Genomic DNA, 18,052 nt, shown 5'->3' with positions numbered 1-18,052 from the left:
TGTTCCTTTTACCCATGGTTACATGTGAAAATGTATTTTTATCCCCAGCCTTTTCAGGAATTATTAGCTTAAGGCACTTTTTGTTACTGAAGTTCCTTGATGGCCTTAGCCTTTGTATGTGATACAATGCAAAGTGATTTTTGGAGTAGAAATGTTGTTCAAAGAATAGTTTACTGATAAAAATAGCATGTGCACTTGTTGAATGTGTAATATACACAGAATTTCATCAATCTGAAATTCAGAAATTATGGATATCAAATCTCTGGATGAAACTTGGTAAAATTCAGTGACATTTTCTGAAGAAGACCAGGCAAGATGGCCTTATACCTATTTCTGGTGATTTTTAGTATATTTTTTGGGTGAAAAGTCAGGAACAGCCTTCATCTATAGTACCTCATTTTTACATATTTTCTCAGAATGATGTAATCAAAAGTTATTGCATTTTAAGCTTTCTCCTACATATTGGGTTTTTTAAAAAGTTTTAAGCTGTTACTTTATACAGGTGTCACTCTGGAGAGACCTTTTTTGTGGTCTGAACTTTCATTTCAAATGTCTCCGTAATTGTGCCAAATCGCATCCTTTTTTGCAAAGATGCATGTAATTTAAAATATCTTGTTTTAAAATACAATCTTTACGTGCTACATGCAATTCCATTCTTTAAATGTTAACTCTGCGGAAAGTTAGTTTTGCCCTTAAGTTTTAAATGCCTTAATGAAGCAAAAGTGTCATCTGCAAATTTACTAAGGGTGCACTCGATGCCTTCATCTAGATCATTGATAAAGATATTAAACAGGAGTGGCCACAGTACTGAGCCCTGGGGAACACCCCTCGTGACTATTCACTGAAATAATTTTGCAGAGCAGAATAGTGTAGCTGTGCAAATGTCAATTTTAACGTGTAACAAATCCTAAAATACTGATAGCATGTTCAAATTTTGCACTGACTTCTCATCTGGTTTGAATGTCTCCTGTGTATTCTTTAGAAGAAACCAGTTTGTAAGAAGGACTGTGATTAACAGAAAGGATGCATATTCTGTGCTCCTTTGTTTGTGGAGAGCTTCCTGCGCTAAAAAGCAACTGAAGGAAAAAAGCTTTGAATTTCTTCACTTATCCAGTGTGTTTAATTTCTAATAAAATATTTGATATCGCCTGCTTGGCGATAGTACTCTGTATTGTATTGCTTGGCGGTATTACTCTGTTTGTTAGTTTCTATTTTTATTTTTAAAATATTCAGAAGTCCCAAATATGGATGGATTGGGGTGCTTCTGGATGCTATTGCTGTTAAGGAAGGAGTCAAATTCTTCCACTGAAATTATCTATTCAGGCAACTAAACAACTCCATTGCAATTTTGATCCCTTTCGTAGAACTTTGCGTTGTGGCTAATTCTTCTTCATTTTGCTTCCTTGGGAAATTTTAAATGGGATTTGTTATCTCAAGATTTGTGACTAGACTGAATCCCAGTATCACAGATTTATCACTGAAGACTAGAGTTTAGTTTTACTTGAATTATTCATAAAACAATCTGAGATCTGTTGTACCTCCGAATATTCTCCTATGGAAAATCCCTGTGTATCAGTAAGCAGACATACATTACTTTTAAACTTCTATGACACATTAATTGCACTTTCCAAAGGCAATAAAAATCTGAGTTTTGTAAGATAATGATGAAAGGAACTCAGCTAAAGATAAAAAAGCTATGTAATACTGCGACTTGTTAATTTTCTACTGTTCCCCTGTCACGATCTGGTATTGGGATACGTGGCGATTTTTTATAAAGGTGATCCCAAATGGTGAAATTAAGACACAAACGAGGTCAGATGTCACACACACAACAAACTTTTATTGCAGTAACACAACAAAAGTCCCTAGAGCGGGTAGGACAGGCAGGAAAACAGAGACAGAAAAGAGAGGAGAAAGCAGAGAGATAGAGGACAGCAAGCAAGAGCATAGTTACCACCCACGGTCCAGCGATGTTGTCCATGTCATCGGTGGGGAAGTAGTTCCTGGTGGAAAAGTGCTTCGAATGTACCCATAGAGTCCCAGATTTTTATACAGTTCTTGCCCACTGCACCCCCACTTTTCTCCCTGCATAGGGAAAAACCCTTCGGATCTTCTCTGTGATAGCAAGGGCAAGTATGATGCCAGGGGCTATGTAGTCTTTGTTTGGCTAATTGATGAGATCAGCCATTACACAGGAGGAGGTTGAGTCAACTAGCACCACAGGATTAGTTCCTTGTGGTGGAGTTTCGGTCCTAGGAAGTAGCTTGAGACTGGCACTCCTTGTCCTGTCCTGCTAAGTTGGTGGTTTCCATATCAAGGCCTGGTTATCACTGGATATTCTGCTCCCAGTGCCAGCTGTAGAACTCCTTTGTCTCCGGTCTCAGCCTGTCCCACACTAAACTCCCCAGTTCTCAGGTACTCCTTGCAGGAGAGGGTTGGGTGGGTTGCTGAGACATCTCTTTAGTCCATCAGCAAATGTAGTTCAACTCTCAGGTGCCACAAGACAGACAACAGATATCCTGAGTGCCAAAGTCCATCGCTTATCTCTTGGATTGTATGAGACAAGCGCTGTACATCCTGAATGCCACATCCCCCAAACCTGCTATACAGTTATGGAGCAATTGCTTAAATACACATTAAAAAAACAGAGAGCTATATGTTAGAAATACATTTTTCAAATTCTCTTCAAATCTACTTCATCTTTTTTGTCTGACTGAAGCATTTAACTTACTGAAAACCTGGTCCCTGTTTTTAGAAAAACAGGTTTACCACTTTGGTTTTAACTCTGAGTAAATGTTGACTAGAGATTAAAAATACCCAGTTTCCTCTGAACCTTGCAGCACGAACTGTCCATAAAATTAGCATCCTTGTCAAAATAAGCCTAAATCCTGTCCAGTGCAGTATTTTACTCTTTTTGTGTGCTTTTTGAAAAAAAACAAAAAACACCACATTTCTAGGATTCTCATTCTGAAAGCAAGTTAGGTCTTGCTCCTCTGTCATGACAATGTAATCTTCCTTATGTTCCGTAGTCTGGGTTTTGTGTGCACTTTCTGGGAGATAAGAAGGTATTAAATTCACTATTGAATGACAGTTTAATGTGAACATTTTCTGCAAGAATTCATGGAGGTCCTCTTTGCTGCCTTGTTGCTCTGACATGTCCATCTGCTGGATCTGCTGAGTTTCTCATTCAGTTTGTCTGAAAAACGAGAGAGGTTTAGCTTTGCTTTCACAATCTCATACTGACTTAACAGTTTTCAGTGATGTTACTCATTTCCATCCTCACCCCATGAATTCTCCCATACTCCAGAGAGTTTCCTCTCAAGGCCTGCAGTGTTTTCATACGTGTTGCTTAATATTAGAAAAAGTTTTGATTTCCCTTCTTTAGATCACACCTTAAGCTTCATTCCTGTCACCTTCCTTACTGATTATTGTTAACCAAATGATGAGAAATTTTTAGTCTTTCACGTCTTTTTTCCAACCTTTTAGTACAAATAATTAAAGAAAATTAACTAGGAAATCTGTGAGAAATATTAATTGCAATGTTATATTCTAATTTCTATCATACCTGTGACCTAAGTTTTCAGAATCTTACCTTTGGAGCAAAACTATTTTTATTTGTATTAAAAAGGTGGCCTAATCTGTGTCTTTAATAAACACATCAACTTGCTAAAGTGAAGAACATAGCGTATCTTTAAAGTCATGTCTAGCCACTTTGCATTGTAGAATTCACTATTACCTGAATAAAGAATAGCAGTGAAAATTTTAATGCCTAATGTTTAATTTGCTCACAGTGCCTTTCATAAGACATCAGAAAGAAAACATTGCTTATCTTTGATCTGTTATTTTGGGATTCATAAACTTGTAAAATGTATGCCATTTTATCTTGCATTGGTGGTATAAATCTAGGTTTTAAAAGATTATTATCTTTCTGTCTCTATCAGCTTCAGGACCATTTGATATTTATCAAATGAGTTTTCATGTAGATCAAGATAATTTCACTGCAAGAATCATTCTTGTTGATTCTTTATCATTAACAACCTTCTTGTGCATCCATCTAGAGGAAAATGCAAAGCAAATATCCATTATCCTTTGTTTTTAATCTGCTGTAACAATATATTGTATTATCTTTTGTTTAATGTGCATCTTTGGAATGATTATGCAATGTTGTGTATATTTGTTAAGTATTATATAATTTGTTAGGAACCTCTACATCCACTAACTCTCAAAACAAATAGTTAAATAGTATAACAAGAGCACAGTATTATGTTTTATCCCTGTTGCTCTCCATAATTAAATTTGTAGTGTGTGCATAGACTTTATATGCTGCATTTGAATAAAAAGTTTAAATTAATTACATAGGCCATAAATAAAATCAACTTTAAGCTTCAATAGGTTCATATTTATTAATCAATCCTTCCATTAACTTGCAAACAAAACAAATGTAACTTTTGTTTTTTCATATTAGATCACCTCAACCCAACAGTGCACATGCAGCTCTAAGAGTATTCTACAAAATCAGAAAGTAGTTAACTAGTAAAACAGTAAAAACATGTCCATGAGCACTGTCAGCAATAAAGTGAATCAAGAATAACTTGCCATTCAAAGGTCTGTATGAGCTGTCCTTGAACACTGCCAGGGAGGGGGCATCCACAGCCTCCCTAGACAACCTGTCCCAGTGTCTCACTCATTAGAGAAATGAATTTCTTCCTGATACCTAGTCTAAATCTATCTACTCTTCCAGTTTAGAGCCATTATGCCTTGTACTATTGCTATATGCCCACATAAAAAAGCCCCTCCTCAGTTTTCCTGTAGCCCCTTCAGGTACTGGAAAGCCGCTATAAGGTCTCCCTGGAGCCTTCTCTTCTCCAGGCTGAGCAACCCCAACTTTCTCAGGCTTTTGTTGCAGGAGAGGTGCTCCAGCCCACTCATCAACTTTGTGGCTCTCCTCTGTGGTCCTTTCTGTGTAGGGGTCTCCAGAACTGGACACAGTACTCCAGGTGAGATCTCACAAAAGTGGAGTCGAGGGGGAGCATCACCTCCCTCAACCTGCTGGCACCATTTCTTTTGATGCAGCCCAGGATGGGCTTTCTGGGCTGCAAGCACACATGGCCACCTCAGGGCTGTTCTCAATCTATTTTCTGCCCAACCTGCAATTGTACTTGGGATTGCCCTAATCCAGCTGCAGGACCTTGCACATGACCTCATTGAACTTCATGAGGTTGGTATGGGCCCAGCTCTCCAGACTGTCAGGGTCCCTCTAGATGGCATCCTTCTCTCCAGAGTATCAACCACAGTACACAGCTTGGTGTTGTCAGCAAACTTGCTGAGAGTGCACTCAATTTCACTGTCCATGTCAATGACAAAGATGTTAAACAGCATCAGTCCCAGTACTGACCACGGCTGAAAAAAGAAAGAAGAAAAAATAAAGAAACCATATGTATAATTCCTAGAAATTGGCAATCATGTTAGATGCATTACTATAGTAATCCTAGAATAAAAACATTATTTTAAAATGTCCATATATGAGGAATGTTTGTTGTCATTAAAAAATGTTCTAAAATTGTATCAGTTAGGACCCTCGACTTGATTTTCACTGGAGAGATCAGTGGGAAAAAATCATTCCCATTAATGATGTCATTGACTTTCATTCACTCTACTGTGATTTGATGTCAACAGATTAGGAATTAGATTTAAATTGGGATTTCTTCAGGTTGTGCATGCAGATCAGGGTTTTGATATTCTTTAATTGTTTTTCTGGGGTAAGATTAATTTCCTTTATGGATTTCTACTCATATCCTATCTATCTGTTGTATTGTCGTGTTCTGTACAATCAATAGTAAAGATGGTGATTTTAATACAGATACACCATATAGGAAGATCTAATAAAACTGCATGTGCAGACTAGTAGGGTTTTCATAGCAGATGTGTCCAGTCAAACTAAACCTAAACAATCTCAAAATCTGTGGGCGACAATATACAGACAAAGAATACAAAATTTCATTTGGGGAAGACTGGTTTTGCTCAAAGAATGTGTTGAATGTAATCAGAAGAGGATAATGGATTTGCAGTGCAAAGACTAAATACTTGATTTTAACCAGAGTAGAATTTTTTAAACTGAATTGTATAGCTCAGCCATGGGTAGATATCAATTAAATGCTTATGTACTAAAAGCAACTGCATAAAGACCTAGAGACACATCATTGTATTTAAATTAAATGTCCTGAGTATTAAAAATATGTTTGTATGTCTAAATTTTTATATCCATACATAATTATATACACAGTAGATGTATATATACATATATAAAAAATATCAGTATATCTATTACCTATCATATTTATTTTATATATATATATATAAGCACTCAATATATATATATTTCAATAACTTATATATTATTGGAAACAATGAAGATCATACAGTTTCTGACAAATTCATCCTCGACTCTGAGCAGCTGGAAATTAGTTCCTCTACTATCAACAAACTCTAGAGCTTTTGTATCCTGTTTTGGGTACACTAATAGCATCTTTGTGAAAGGAATAATGAAAGAATGATAACATTGCCACTATTTTGCTGAGATTGGTTAGGAAAAAAAAAAAAAGCAAGAAAAATGAGTCATCAGGTGTCAAATGCACACTATAATGTAACCGTGTAATTGATATTTGTTATCATTTTTCCATTGTGCTAGTCTCAGTAAAAGACAGTTCTTTCGCTATATGTTGTGTTTCACACTATTTTTGTGACAAATTTGAAGTAGTGAATTTTTGTTTACTTAGAGAAGGGTTTTTGAAGAAAATGTACTGAAATGCACCTGGTAATCTTCTGTGAAAAGTCTTGACATCAATTTTTTTTCATAATGGCAACTACACAACTGCTTTAAATTGCTCTTATGGTGTTTACAGGGTGTTGCCAGTACACCGTAGAAATAAATGGTGCATGCTCTAGATCATGTGCAATAGCACGAAACAGTTATTTACACAGTAACACTTAATTTGGCTTAGACTCCATAATGAAGTGAAGGAGACTAATAAACCCTACTACATTTAAAATATAAAAATGTCTGCGGATCCAGGCACTTAGTGTTCAGAAGGAGTCAGGGCTCAGTGATAATGCAAAGAACGGCAGGAGGTCCTGCAAGCCGTCCCCTGCAGCACCTAGCTGAGTGCCACAGCTGCAGGTACCCTGGGGCCACAGTATCCCTGGCAGGAACAGAAGTGACCTTCATAGGCATGTCCAGAAAGCATTGATAGCCAGGACCTGTCAAACATTGTCACAAATACAAACAACCATGTTCATACATGTGGTTATGTCATGTTTTCTAGTTAAAGTTATGAATCTGACACAGATCCAGGGCATCTCCCGTCATCTCTGCATGTTGTCATTCATAATTTGCACTTCAGTGACATGCAAGGCAGAGCCTGAAAGTGCTAGCCACTATGCAAGCAAGGTCGTGGGGAGCAGTGCCTGCATCAAGGTTATAAGAATAAAATAACCAAGACATACCAGAAGCTGCAGGAGCAAGATGTTTTTAGCTGTCTTTGACAGGACTTGAAACATAGAAGGCAAAGACTTAAACTGTAAAAGAGCTGTAACTGAGAGCTGGAGCTCAGTGTACTGCCTCCTCGTTTAGCCACAACACAAAGACCCTCTGATATTTTTAAGTCAACAGTCTTTTACAAAGCTCCTCTGATGAGCTTAAAAACTGTTGCTGTAAATATGAATATACATTCTCCTGCAGAACTTGCTAGCAAACGCATTTCTAGTAATGGCAAGGCAATGCTTCTTGTCCTTTAAGAAGTAAGAGTGTAGAGATTCTATTTCAATTTCCACTTATTTAAACACCTTATAGTACAAACATACAAGATTTGCTTTCATTAGGCTTACTACTGTCTAATCTCCAAGGGTTATACACACTCCCTCACAAGGATTATTTCACCTCAATGAGTATTTCTCCATAGCAATGAAAGCTAAACAGCAATATTAATAAAAGGTCAAAAATCTCAAAAAGGAAGGAAGGGAAGAATTTGTGAGGTAAAAATGTTGAAAATATGTATTACTCGTAACTCCTACAGATCTTTTTCTTTGGATAAAGTAATATGTTTCTTGATAGGTCAGGACAGGTTTTAAAGGGCTCAGCTGTGCAAAGTTTCTGGAAAGCTCACCACTTAAATAGCAATATAGTACACTAGAATCTAGGCAAATAAAAAATAAACCTATCTGGGGTGATCTGTCAGACATGAACACTTAGTTTTCAAAAGCCATACTTGCAAATGTATCATATCCTTTTTGGTTGAAGTAGTTGAATGGGGGACAAGACAAAAGTGTTAAGTTTAAAAAAAAAAAAAATCATAAAAAAAACCCTTTTTTTTTCTTCCCCCAAAGTGATCCCAAAGTGCTGAAGGTTTCATTCCCTATCTTATAAAGTCATTTTTGCAATCGAAAGAGGCTTTTTTCTTTTATTTTGTTCTTTCTAATGCTGATTACGATACTCTGTAGTCCATAGGTATTTTATCACAGAATTATAGGGAAAAAAAGGTTTCTTACCTTAATGCCTTCTTTATCTCATCTACCCAAGTCAGACCCTTTAGTAGATGAGAAGAAAGTTCCATCATTAAATGAGGTCATGAATCTTCAACTTCCATCTGCTGTTGTCTAGTAAAGAATAGTGAGAAAGTAGTTGAACCATACACACCACCTCCCACCCTGGGTTTTCAGGAACACTTTGGTGGTATTATTACTGGACCATCTCACTAGCATATGTTTCATCACTGTTATCCAAAGATAAGCAAGTTCCCTACTTGGGCTCTTCCTTTGATCAATGTAGAAAATTATGCCAATCAGATTTTGTGACTCAACCTCATTGATTGCTGGAAATAACTAAAACAGTGTTGATCTTTGTGACAGGATAAGTCATCATAATTGGCTTACTAAATAGAGTTGGTTGGTCGTGTTGATTAGAGTATAATTTTTTGTTTGGAAAAGGAAGCCTTGTGAGAGTTTAAATGGCAAGTGTCAGGATAATGTCTGCCAAAACCACCTCAACCAGTGCATTGCTTTATGCATTGAAGTTTAAATAGGTCTCATTGCCTCTCCAGGGCAGCAAGCACTCAGTTGGTACCTCTGCTTCTCACTGCAAGAGCTTGTGATCCAACAGCTGTCCTGTTGGGCTTGTGATTACATCCATTTCTGTACTGTTTACTGGCAGACCCTGTGGCTTGGCACATGCAAGGCTTCCTCTGGGATCCTGCAAACACTGTCAGAATGATGTCGTTTAGAAGTGGCTTCTTTCATGCAAAATATGATTTCTTGTGCCAAAAGGTGCCATGCCATGATTTTTGGCTTTCCTGCCTGGTTTCTTAACTCATTCCAGAGGCAGTAAGCAACCTAAACAAATACACAGGGGCATGTGCAACAACCATATGTATGAATGTAGGGGTTTCCCCCAGTTCTTCAGGTTGTAAATTTTAGGCATGTTTGAAAACAGAACTGTTCAACTGGAATATGTTTAAAACCCAGAAATGTCTAATCTTCTTGCCAGAACAAATTAAAAATCTTAATAAGTTACCTAGTTGCTGGCAAAATGAATTGTTCATTCAAAAAATCTGTCACTGTACTGTTAAAACAGATTTCCATTCAAATATTTTCATACTAGTTTGACTACTTCTAAACCATCACATTATAACACCTATACAGAGTTCTTGGTCCTGATTTTCTGAGTGCTCCATTGTGCAAACTTATCATGGATTTATTCATTGATGTGAATATGTGTGAAAACATATATAGGTAAATTCATACTATGCTGGAATAGCTATAATTTAACAATCATGATACAAGGAGTATAAGTTGGAAAGGGGAGGAAGGGAAGACTTTCAGACACCACTGTCACAATTTGTTTTGCCTTTGTTTTGTAAATTGCATTTATGTTGTAAACTGAAGGGATCTGCTAACAAATTTCAAATCCCCAGTGGACTTTTCCCTGTACTTGTATAACCTTCCCATGTCCCTGAAAGAGAGAACACGTTTCTGCTCCTCAGGTACTCCAGTTACACATCCTGTATGCAACTGTGTTGAAGTGGAAACTTGTGAACAGCAACTCCTGGCACTTACTCATGCTGCTTCAGATATTCTGCTGATAAACTCAAACTGAGAGGATACAGGCACGAATGTCTTAAAGCACTGCAGCTAAATCTGTCACACTTCAACTTGACAGTCATTAAAATTGCAGTAAAAGCTGAAACTTTCCAGTGGGATTCTATTTAAATATTGAAAGTCTCATTTGAACAGGATATTAAAAGAATCCTTTTTACTCATTGAAAACTACAATTAAAATTAATATTTTTTACATATCTGAGGATTTTACGTAAGTCCTGTTCTTACAATTTACAGCAGGTATCCAGGTGACTCCCATTAAATGAGATGCATCCTTCCTAAACCTGCACTCAGAAGCAGATAAAATCTCACCTAATTGTCTCTGATGCCCTTCCCCTAATGAAAAAAATTCTCCTTTTTTAATACCTGTATTTACTCAGATTAAAACAGCCTTTTTTTTTTTTTTCCTGAAAAGATTTGGCAAGTGTACATCCCATTATGTTTTTCCTCCAAGGAAGAGTGAAATACAGTGTAGTGTTTATACAAGACCCTGATAATACAAAACCCTGATTACCATTATACTTCCTTTCAGAAGCTGCACATAAAATATCCAGAAAGAAACAAATATTAATAACGACAAATGTATTGTAAATTGAAAAACTGTACTCACTCTAAATATATCTGAACTCTGTTAAAGAGTGACTTCTGAAAGGCTCTGTTGAGGTTAACACAAATTAGAAATACGAATTAGGATTTAAATTTCCATTGAAGCAGAAGGAAATCACCTCAGTCTGTAAGCATCCTTTATTCCACATGTTACACTTAGTATTTACCACATGGAATTATAAACACTGATTAAAGCTTAACACAAACTATCCCTGTGAGAATGAAAGCAAAGTTAGAAGGTGGACCAGGAGTCTAAATTATGTTCTCAGGAGACTGAAATCTGATATTTAATACTGTTTATAGACTGTTATGACAGAATAATGCAGAAGGACATCAGAGTAGGCAATTTCACTGTTCTTTGAAAGACTTATATAAACTGACACAATACAATCATAGGAAGCTTGGTTTAACACACTATCAATGTAAAAAGAAACACCTTCTTGATTGAACAAAAAGCCTTCTAGATCTGTGGCCTGTAGCAAAGTATAACATGGTTATCAGTGAGTTTAATTGCCTAGGATAGAATTTTTTCAATATTGGAAGATCAAATAAACAAGTTCAGTAGTCTCAGGTAAGGAAATTTTATATAAAATAGCTCTTCAAAAGTTTAAAATAATGGTCATTCTTTAATGCCTGACATTTTTTAAGTGATCCAGGTTCTTACTTTTTTAGGGAATGTCTAACATTATATATGTATGTTTAGAGCATCTGTTAACAACAAAATATTGTATTTAACTTGTTCTAAAGCTATTTAAATTAACAATAAATTAAATACATTCAAAGTAGAAAATTTAAAACAGTTATGGAAAAAAAATCCTACTGTTTTAAATACTAGAAAGAATCCTAAAAAAATAAACCTCTATAAACATTTGGCCTTACATATTTACTAGTTAAATTAAATACCTTTATATCTCTACATACTGTAATAATTTATTCAATGGAAAACAGAATTAAATCAAGATGATTACAGTAATTCCATTTAAATCCTTTTCTGGCAAATGGTTTTATATACCATTTGAGTAGTAAAAATCTCAAAGAAAAAAAATCAATAGAGAAATGAATTATGCAGCTATTTTAAAAATTAGAGTGGGATTTTATTTAGCCTACATAGAGACCACATACTTTTGAAAAATATATAGATATTTTCTCTGCGCCTTACTGTGTACATTGTTCTGTGCAGTATGCACACTGTGAGAGTTCAAATATTCATCCATAAGGTCACTGGAACAGTTTTCCCACTGTGTCTGAGAAGCAGGCAGGATCAGGTTAGTGTATAATACTATATTACAGGCATGCTTTTTACTTCATAACTAGAGTTATTTCTGGATTTTTTTCAGTCCTTTGATGGCATTTATTTCACTTAAATTTAGCCATCTTAACGGGAGCCTCTAATTTAAGATAATTGTCTTTTTTCCTTTCAGTCAGGTGAAAAGATATACATGTTATTCATCCCACCTATTTCAGATGCAGAAGACCCACTGGCAAAGATTCTATTTCCAACATTTATAGAAGGAATCAAATAATCCAAGCATTCAACGTGTTACCTTTTCAGTTATCCTGCTCTTTGCCGGCCAAATAAGTTCAAGATTTTCCACTCAGTTATTGTAATTCTGCCTGAAGTCACTGGGTGATACAGGTTGCCAAAGGCTGAAACTTCACTTTTTTTCTCTAGGTAGACTCTCCTCTGTGGTGGGGTCAGATATGGAGAACCCACTTTTTACAGAAGAGCTGCACTAGGAACAAGGCTTCAGGGGCTATGATTTTGAAGAAATTAAATTATTATGGGTAGGAAAAGTACCAAGAATAACATCCTTGTAATTTATAGTATATGATATATATTGATCATAACAAGAGCTTCTCTCTGTGTGTGGCAGAGCAATTACAGGGAAAGCCTGGTGCTAAAGTTGTTATTTTGTCTGGTCAATAATCTTTGATTCACCCCAAATCTTGTCAGATAACACCAAGAGTGATCATCTCAGACTTCCAAATGGGTCCACTCAAGTTTTCAACCACAAAACCATTCTTCCTCTCTAAAGTAATAATTCTTCCTTCCTGTAGTTATCAGCACCACTTACAGACCAAATACCACTGTGACTCATAACAGAAAAAAATGCATTTAGTTCCTTTCCACCAACAGGGAGGGATTTCAGCTTAATATTTAAACAGGGAAATATTTTCTTACATATTTCTATCTAAACCATATATGACTGGTTTCTTGGTGTTTTATAGGTTATGTGCTGCTTTCCTATTCAATTTAAAGTAATTTTATGAAGAAAATAATAAAATAATTCAGTTTTGGTTTTACACATCTGGTTGCAAAGTAGCAGTCATCTTTCTTTTAGTACATGCTCATTAAAAAGTCCAGAACACCAAAACATAGGGCAAAATGTGGCCAAAAGATCATGCATATCTGAACAAAACCATAAGGAGTTGAAGAATGCTGGTGCTTTGAGGCAAAGTCTGGCAGTGAGACAATTACTGCTCCCAGGAAATCTAGTGAGAGTTTTTCTACTGATGCTCAAGATATGTGGACAGGAGTAAGGAGACAAGACTGTAGATGCAAGACAGATTTACTACTACAGCTAATAATCCCACTAGAGTGTTTCCCTTGCTAAATAGATAGAATTTATGCTATTGTTTACTGATTTATAGTCTTGTGTAATATTTATTAATTATAAAATTACTGTCATATTACATTGTTCTTTTCATCAACTCAGCTAATGGGTATGGTTCTATAACATCAGGTACTTCTTCAGATAAATTCTGGCTTATGTGTTGTTATTTTGTTCTATGCTGTATTTTAATATTTGTAATGAATAGTCCCTTAACACCTGAATTCAAATTATTATTTGAAGGTGTACAGACATGGGATGTAGACTTAGTCTTCTATGGAAGTGAAAACATGTTTTGAATTTGAGTTGTTGAATCCTAACTAAATGATAGACAGTAGTGTCTAGTGATAATGAATCCAATTTCAAGATTTTTGGGGGAATTTATATGGGTAATATGGCAGGGATGATCACCAATATTCTAACTCAAAAAGCTGGAATTCAGGAAATATGAAAATATTTTACAGTTGAGACAAAAATATAAAAGTAGTGTAAGGAGTTGTTCATAATGATTATGACAAAGTCGGGCTTTAGAAGTTGTGCCTTTTGTATCTGTGTACCTTTGAAATTTAGAAGATAGAATCTAAATCAATGGAAGTTCTTTGAAGTTTTTATGTCATAAAATTGTCCCTTGGCAGTCATAGAAACTGACTACAAAAGAGAGAAAAATCTTGAAGATCAACATGCCTCTGAGAAGAGAACAAGCTACAGGAATACTTCTTTAGCTTACAGGATATTTTAATGGGCTTATGCTGCAAAAGTTACAAAGGTCCAACTAGAGAAGCAAAACTCTATGTTTTAATCCTCTTAAATTCATATTTTTGTCAAACAAAACCCAACTGTTCAGTTCAGTTGACTGAGTCTGGAAAATTAACAAGGAGCCAAATTTAGACTTTGCAACCAGACACTATCTTTAGACTTCAGTGCAGAGAGACCAGAATCTCTGCAATTTTACACTCACTTTAGAGGAGTCATGTTAAAATGTGTTGCTGTGGACCAGGACAAATTTCAACCATTGTGCTTAAAAGGAAAATAGTGTCTGTGATAGCAATTTAGAACAGGAAACTAATCATTTCAGGTCTACAATCAGAAGTTGATAAGGGAAAAATATGTGGTACGTTTGCTCGTATGTTAGCAGGACGTAAATGTTTAGGTTGATTGTCCAGTTTTGGGTACAACAACAATGCATACAACAATGGTATTTACCCACTTAAAAAAAACCATTATTATTAATCTGTCCCTTTTTAAATTTATTTTGCTTTGTTTTTAGCAGACACGACTATATCCTCAAGAATGTCTCCTTTTACTTTTTCAAAAGTCAACTTACCATTAAAACCATTAAGAATTTAACCTTAGATGATTAAATAGTATGTAGTATTTGGAAAGCTTTCTCTAGACATGTTTGGTAGCAGGTATGTTAAATTTGATATCATAAACATAAACACATCAGTTTAAGAAACAAGCATTTCTCAAAAGTAATATTACTGAGTTTTATCTATGCTGAACAATCATTTCCTTACCTAGACCCATGCTGTTATCACTGTCTGCTGTTGAAATGATCATTTGAATTTAAGAAGATTCAGAGACTACCTAAGAAAAAATTTGGCCTCTTCTGCCCTCACCTTCACCTATTTCATCATCACTAGCCCTCCAGGGATATTTTGGCTACCTGTGTAGAAAGTAATGAAAATTGTTCAGTGATTAAATTAGCACATCTGCAAATAATTTTCACATTAATGAAAGCTCAAATTAAGTAAGAAATGAGTAAGTAATAAACAAGAGTGTGATAGCAATTAAAAACCTTTTTGCTTCAACAAATCAAAAAGTGAAATCCATGCTTATTTATAAGGCACAGGGGAGATTCTATGCTTCCTTAGCAGCATTAATTCTGCCCTGACAAGTGTTAGCTGTGTGGTTCTTCACAACTTAGATCTGATATCAGACAACTAACAAAGAGTGAAACTTTCAAGATGTGCCAGACTTCAAACTCCATCTTGTTCCTCTATGTAGTTCCTCTGCATTCATTACAATAATAAACCATTTGAATCAATAACCTTTCAACAGTGATGGACTTTTGGCAAAGAAATTGTTCCCAAACATTCAGAAATCAAGTGAATCCCCCCAAAACAGTGATACGTGATATTGTGTTATTTTATATGCCTTTCACTTTGAAGGGATAATTTATTTCATTTATTTGTTGATTTACTTACTTAGAAACTGATGATCCTAGGATATCTGAAGACCAGCAGAGGATAAGCAAAAATAAAATATGGAATATGTGGTGAAATGATAAAATTTTTCAGTAATGTTTGTACAATATTCTTATTGAGCTGGAGGACAATGAAGGATTTGTAATAGACACAGGTGAAAATTCAAAATGAAGGCATAGTGAAGCCTGCATTCTATGGATCAATGAAAGATTATGACATGAAAATTCAGATCTATTTGTGGCTGCTGGTTAACATATCCTGTGATTTTATGTTTGTTTCACATGCTGTATAACTACTTCCCATAAATCAGAAGTTTATAATTTATACATTGATGTATCTCCCTTAATTTACCTGAAAGTCACCCTTTGCACTAATTGTTGGCTAATTTTGCTTGGTGAGAATCGTAATAATGTTTAGATTTGGGAACCATTTGTACCTTAAAGAAAAATAAATTAATTAAGCTACTCAGAAAAAAACAAACAAAAAGTCATTAAAATACTGCCTATAAAGGGAGTCTGTGCTAATGATATAATAAAGACCTTTCTTTTGTTGTTTTTGTTTTGTTTTGTTTTTGTTATTTAAGACATACCCAATTCTCTCATTTAACCAAAATGTTTTAAAGCTCAGTGTATTTGTACAACCCCAAAAGACACAGATTGTCTCAGACAGTTTTAATTCCTACTCATATTTTCTTATAATTGTTTTGGGTGAAATGCTGCCCTCAAGTCTCAGTCTTGGCATTGAAATCATTGCGAATCACACAAGTTCTGCAAGGGTTGTAACTTGGAATTTAGTGAGCAGTGAATCAGCCTGACTCATATGACTACAGTGTTCAACATTTATATTAAGGAAAAGTTGTTTAAAGTGGTGTGTCCCTGAGATCTCAGTTGCGGGTCAGAAGGGATTCAAATGGTCTGTACAATCAGAACTTACCACATATGTTAAAAAAACATATTTGAAAAAAGCACTTTAAAAAAAAAACCCAAAACACTAGATTATTCAGATAAAAAATAAAATATTTGAAATGTAAATTAAATTAAATATCCCACAAAAGTGTTGTTGCTGTACATGCTTACCTGGTAGTACTGCCTTAAATCTTCCCTTCTCCACCCTGCTTTTGTACTCTAGGACAGGACAGTGTTTTAGGGTGTTTCTGACTCAGGATTTATACACACACAATACAGTGACGGAAGCCTTTAAATTTACAGCAGAGTTCCAAAAACAACATTTGTACTTCCTACCAGTGTTATACTGTTTTAATATACAATGTTATCCATTCAGTAAATAATTTATTGTATGTGCTCATGAAAGCAGAACAGTACAAAGGGACTAACCAAGCAATCTATCAAAATAAATACTGTTTATATTGTCCAGATCTTCCAACTTATCATAGTATACCATGTAAAATGTTGAGACTTGAATCTTGCCATCCTGCATATTGTCTGAGAGCATGCTACAAAGTCAGAGAGAAAGCAGCTTATCTTGCATTAGCTGCATGGGATTTACAATAGCACTACCAATAAATAAAGCAGTGCTTTTAGTACAATAAAACCCACTTGCATATGCACTAAAATAGTCAATGAATACCATAGTAGAGGACTTTTACATACAGGTTTTTCTTAACAAAAACCACTTTGATCATATGTCGCAGTCACTAACAGATGGGAAGATGACAGAAAGCTAGAACTTTGTTTTACATCACTTGGTTTTGATTCATAGCCTTTTGGTGTTTCTTTCTTGTAATGCCAGTTTGACACCCATTGTTTCTATATGAAAGAATGTGTTTGGTTCTTGCAGTGTTACAAGTCAATGCCTAACAGCTCTTTTATCTTTCAATCTAAAAATCTAGCACAAAATAAGGATTTTGTCTTTTTTTGTCATTTGTAGGATCTGTTGTATCCCTCATAGCCTTTTGTCATTATTCATGTGTTTGTTTTTTAAACCTCTCTGCATGTACTGGCAGAATTTTGCAAATGCTACGAATGGCCAATATAGGATCAAAATGTTAATAGATTTAACAAATTGTCTGCTCAATAGTTTTTCTGTTTCTTATGTATGTTGACCACTTTTTTCCCTTTCTTTTGCAGATTGTAGCTTTGCGTGAACAAAATGCACACATTCAAAGGAAAATGGCAGCTGGTGAAGGGCCTGCTGAATCGGAGCATATTGAAGGAATGGAGCCAGGGCAAAAGGTTCATGAAAAGGTATAAAATGTTAGTTTTCATTGGATCACACAATCAGTATGAGAAATATTCAGGTGTTAGATTTTTGTAATGTTCGTATTTTATGGGACATCCCTTTAGATTATTGTCTGCCTGGTGAAATCAAAATCAAAAACCGAGCTTGTTTAAATGGAAAGGAAATACAAGTTGGTAGGTCCATGCTATTTGATAGGATATTTAATTAGACCCACAGATTATAACCAACTTTTATTGGAATTTTTTACATAATGCTACAATTAAGGATATGATTCCTGCT

The 18,052-nt window shown here is 35.3% G+C and overlaps 1 protein-coding gene across 1 annotated transcript in view; it reads left to right on the top strand.

Annotated features, from left to right (window-relative positions):
* PPFIA2 (protein tyrosine phosphatase, receptor type, f polypeptide (PTPRF), interacting protein (liprin), alpha 2) overlaps positions 1-18,052 on the top strand; it is a 296,197-nt gene that overhangs the window by 201,682 nt on the left and 76,463 nt on the right. The window contains exon 7 of the mRNA XM_010007993.1: positions 17,662-17,778. Coding sequence (XP_010006295.1) covers positions 17,662-17,778 — 117 coding nt within the window. The remainder of the gene's footprint in view (positions 1-17,661; positions 17,779-18,052) is intronic.

Source organism: Chaetura pelagica, unplaced genomic scaffold (genome assembly GCF_000747805.2).
Source record: "Chaetura pelagica isolate M959 unplaced genomic scaffold, ChaPel_1.0 scaffold50, whole genome shotgun sequence".
Lineage (NCBI taxonomy): Eukaryota > Metazoa > Chordata > Aves > Apodiformes > Apodidae > Chaetura > Chaetura pelagica.
The sequence above is the reverse complement of the archived record's forward strand: the minus strand, read 5'-3'. Positions and strand labels throughout refer to the sequence as shown.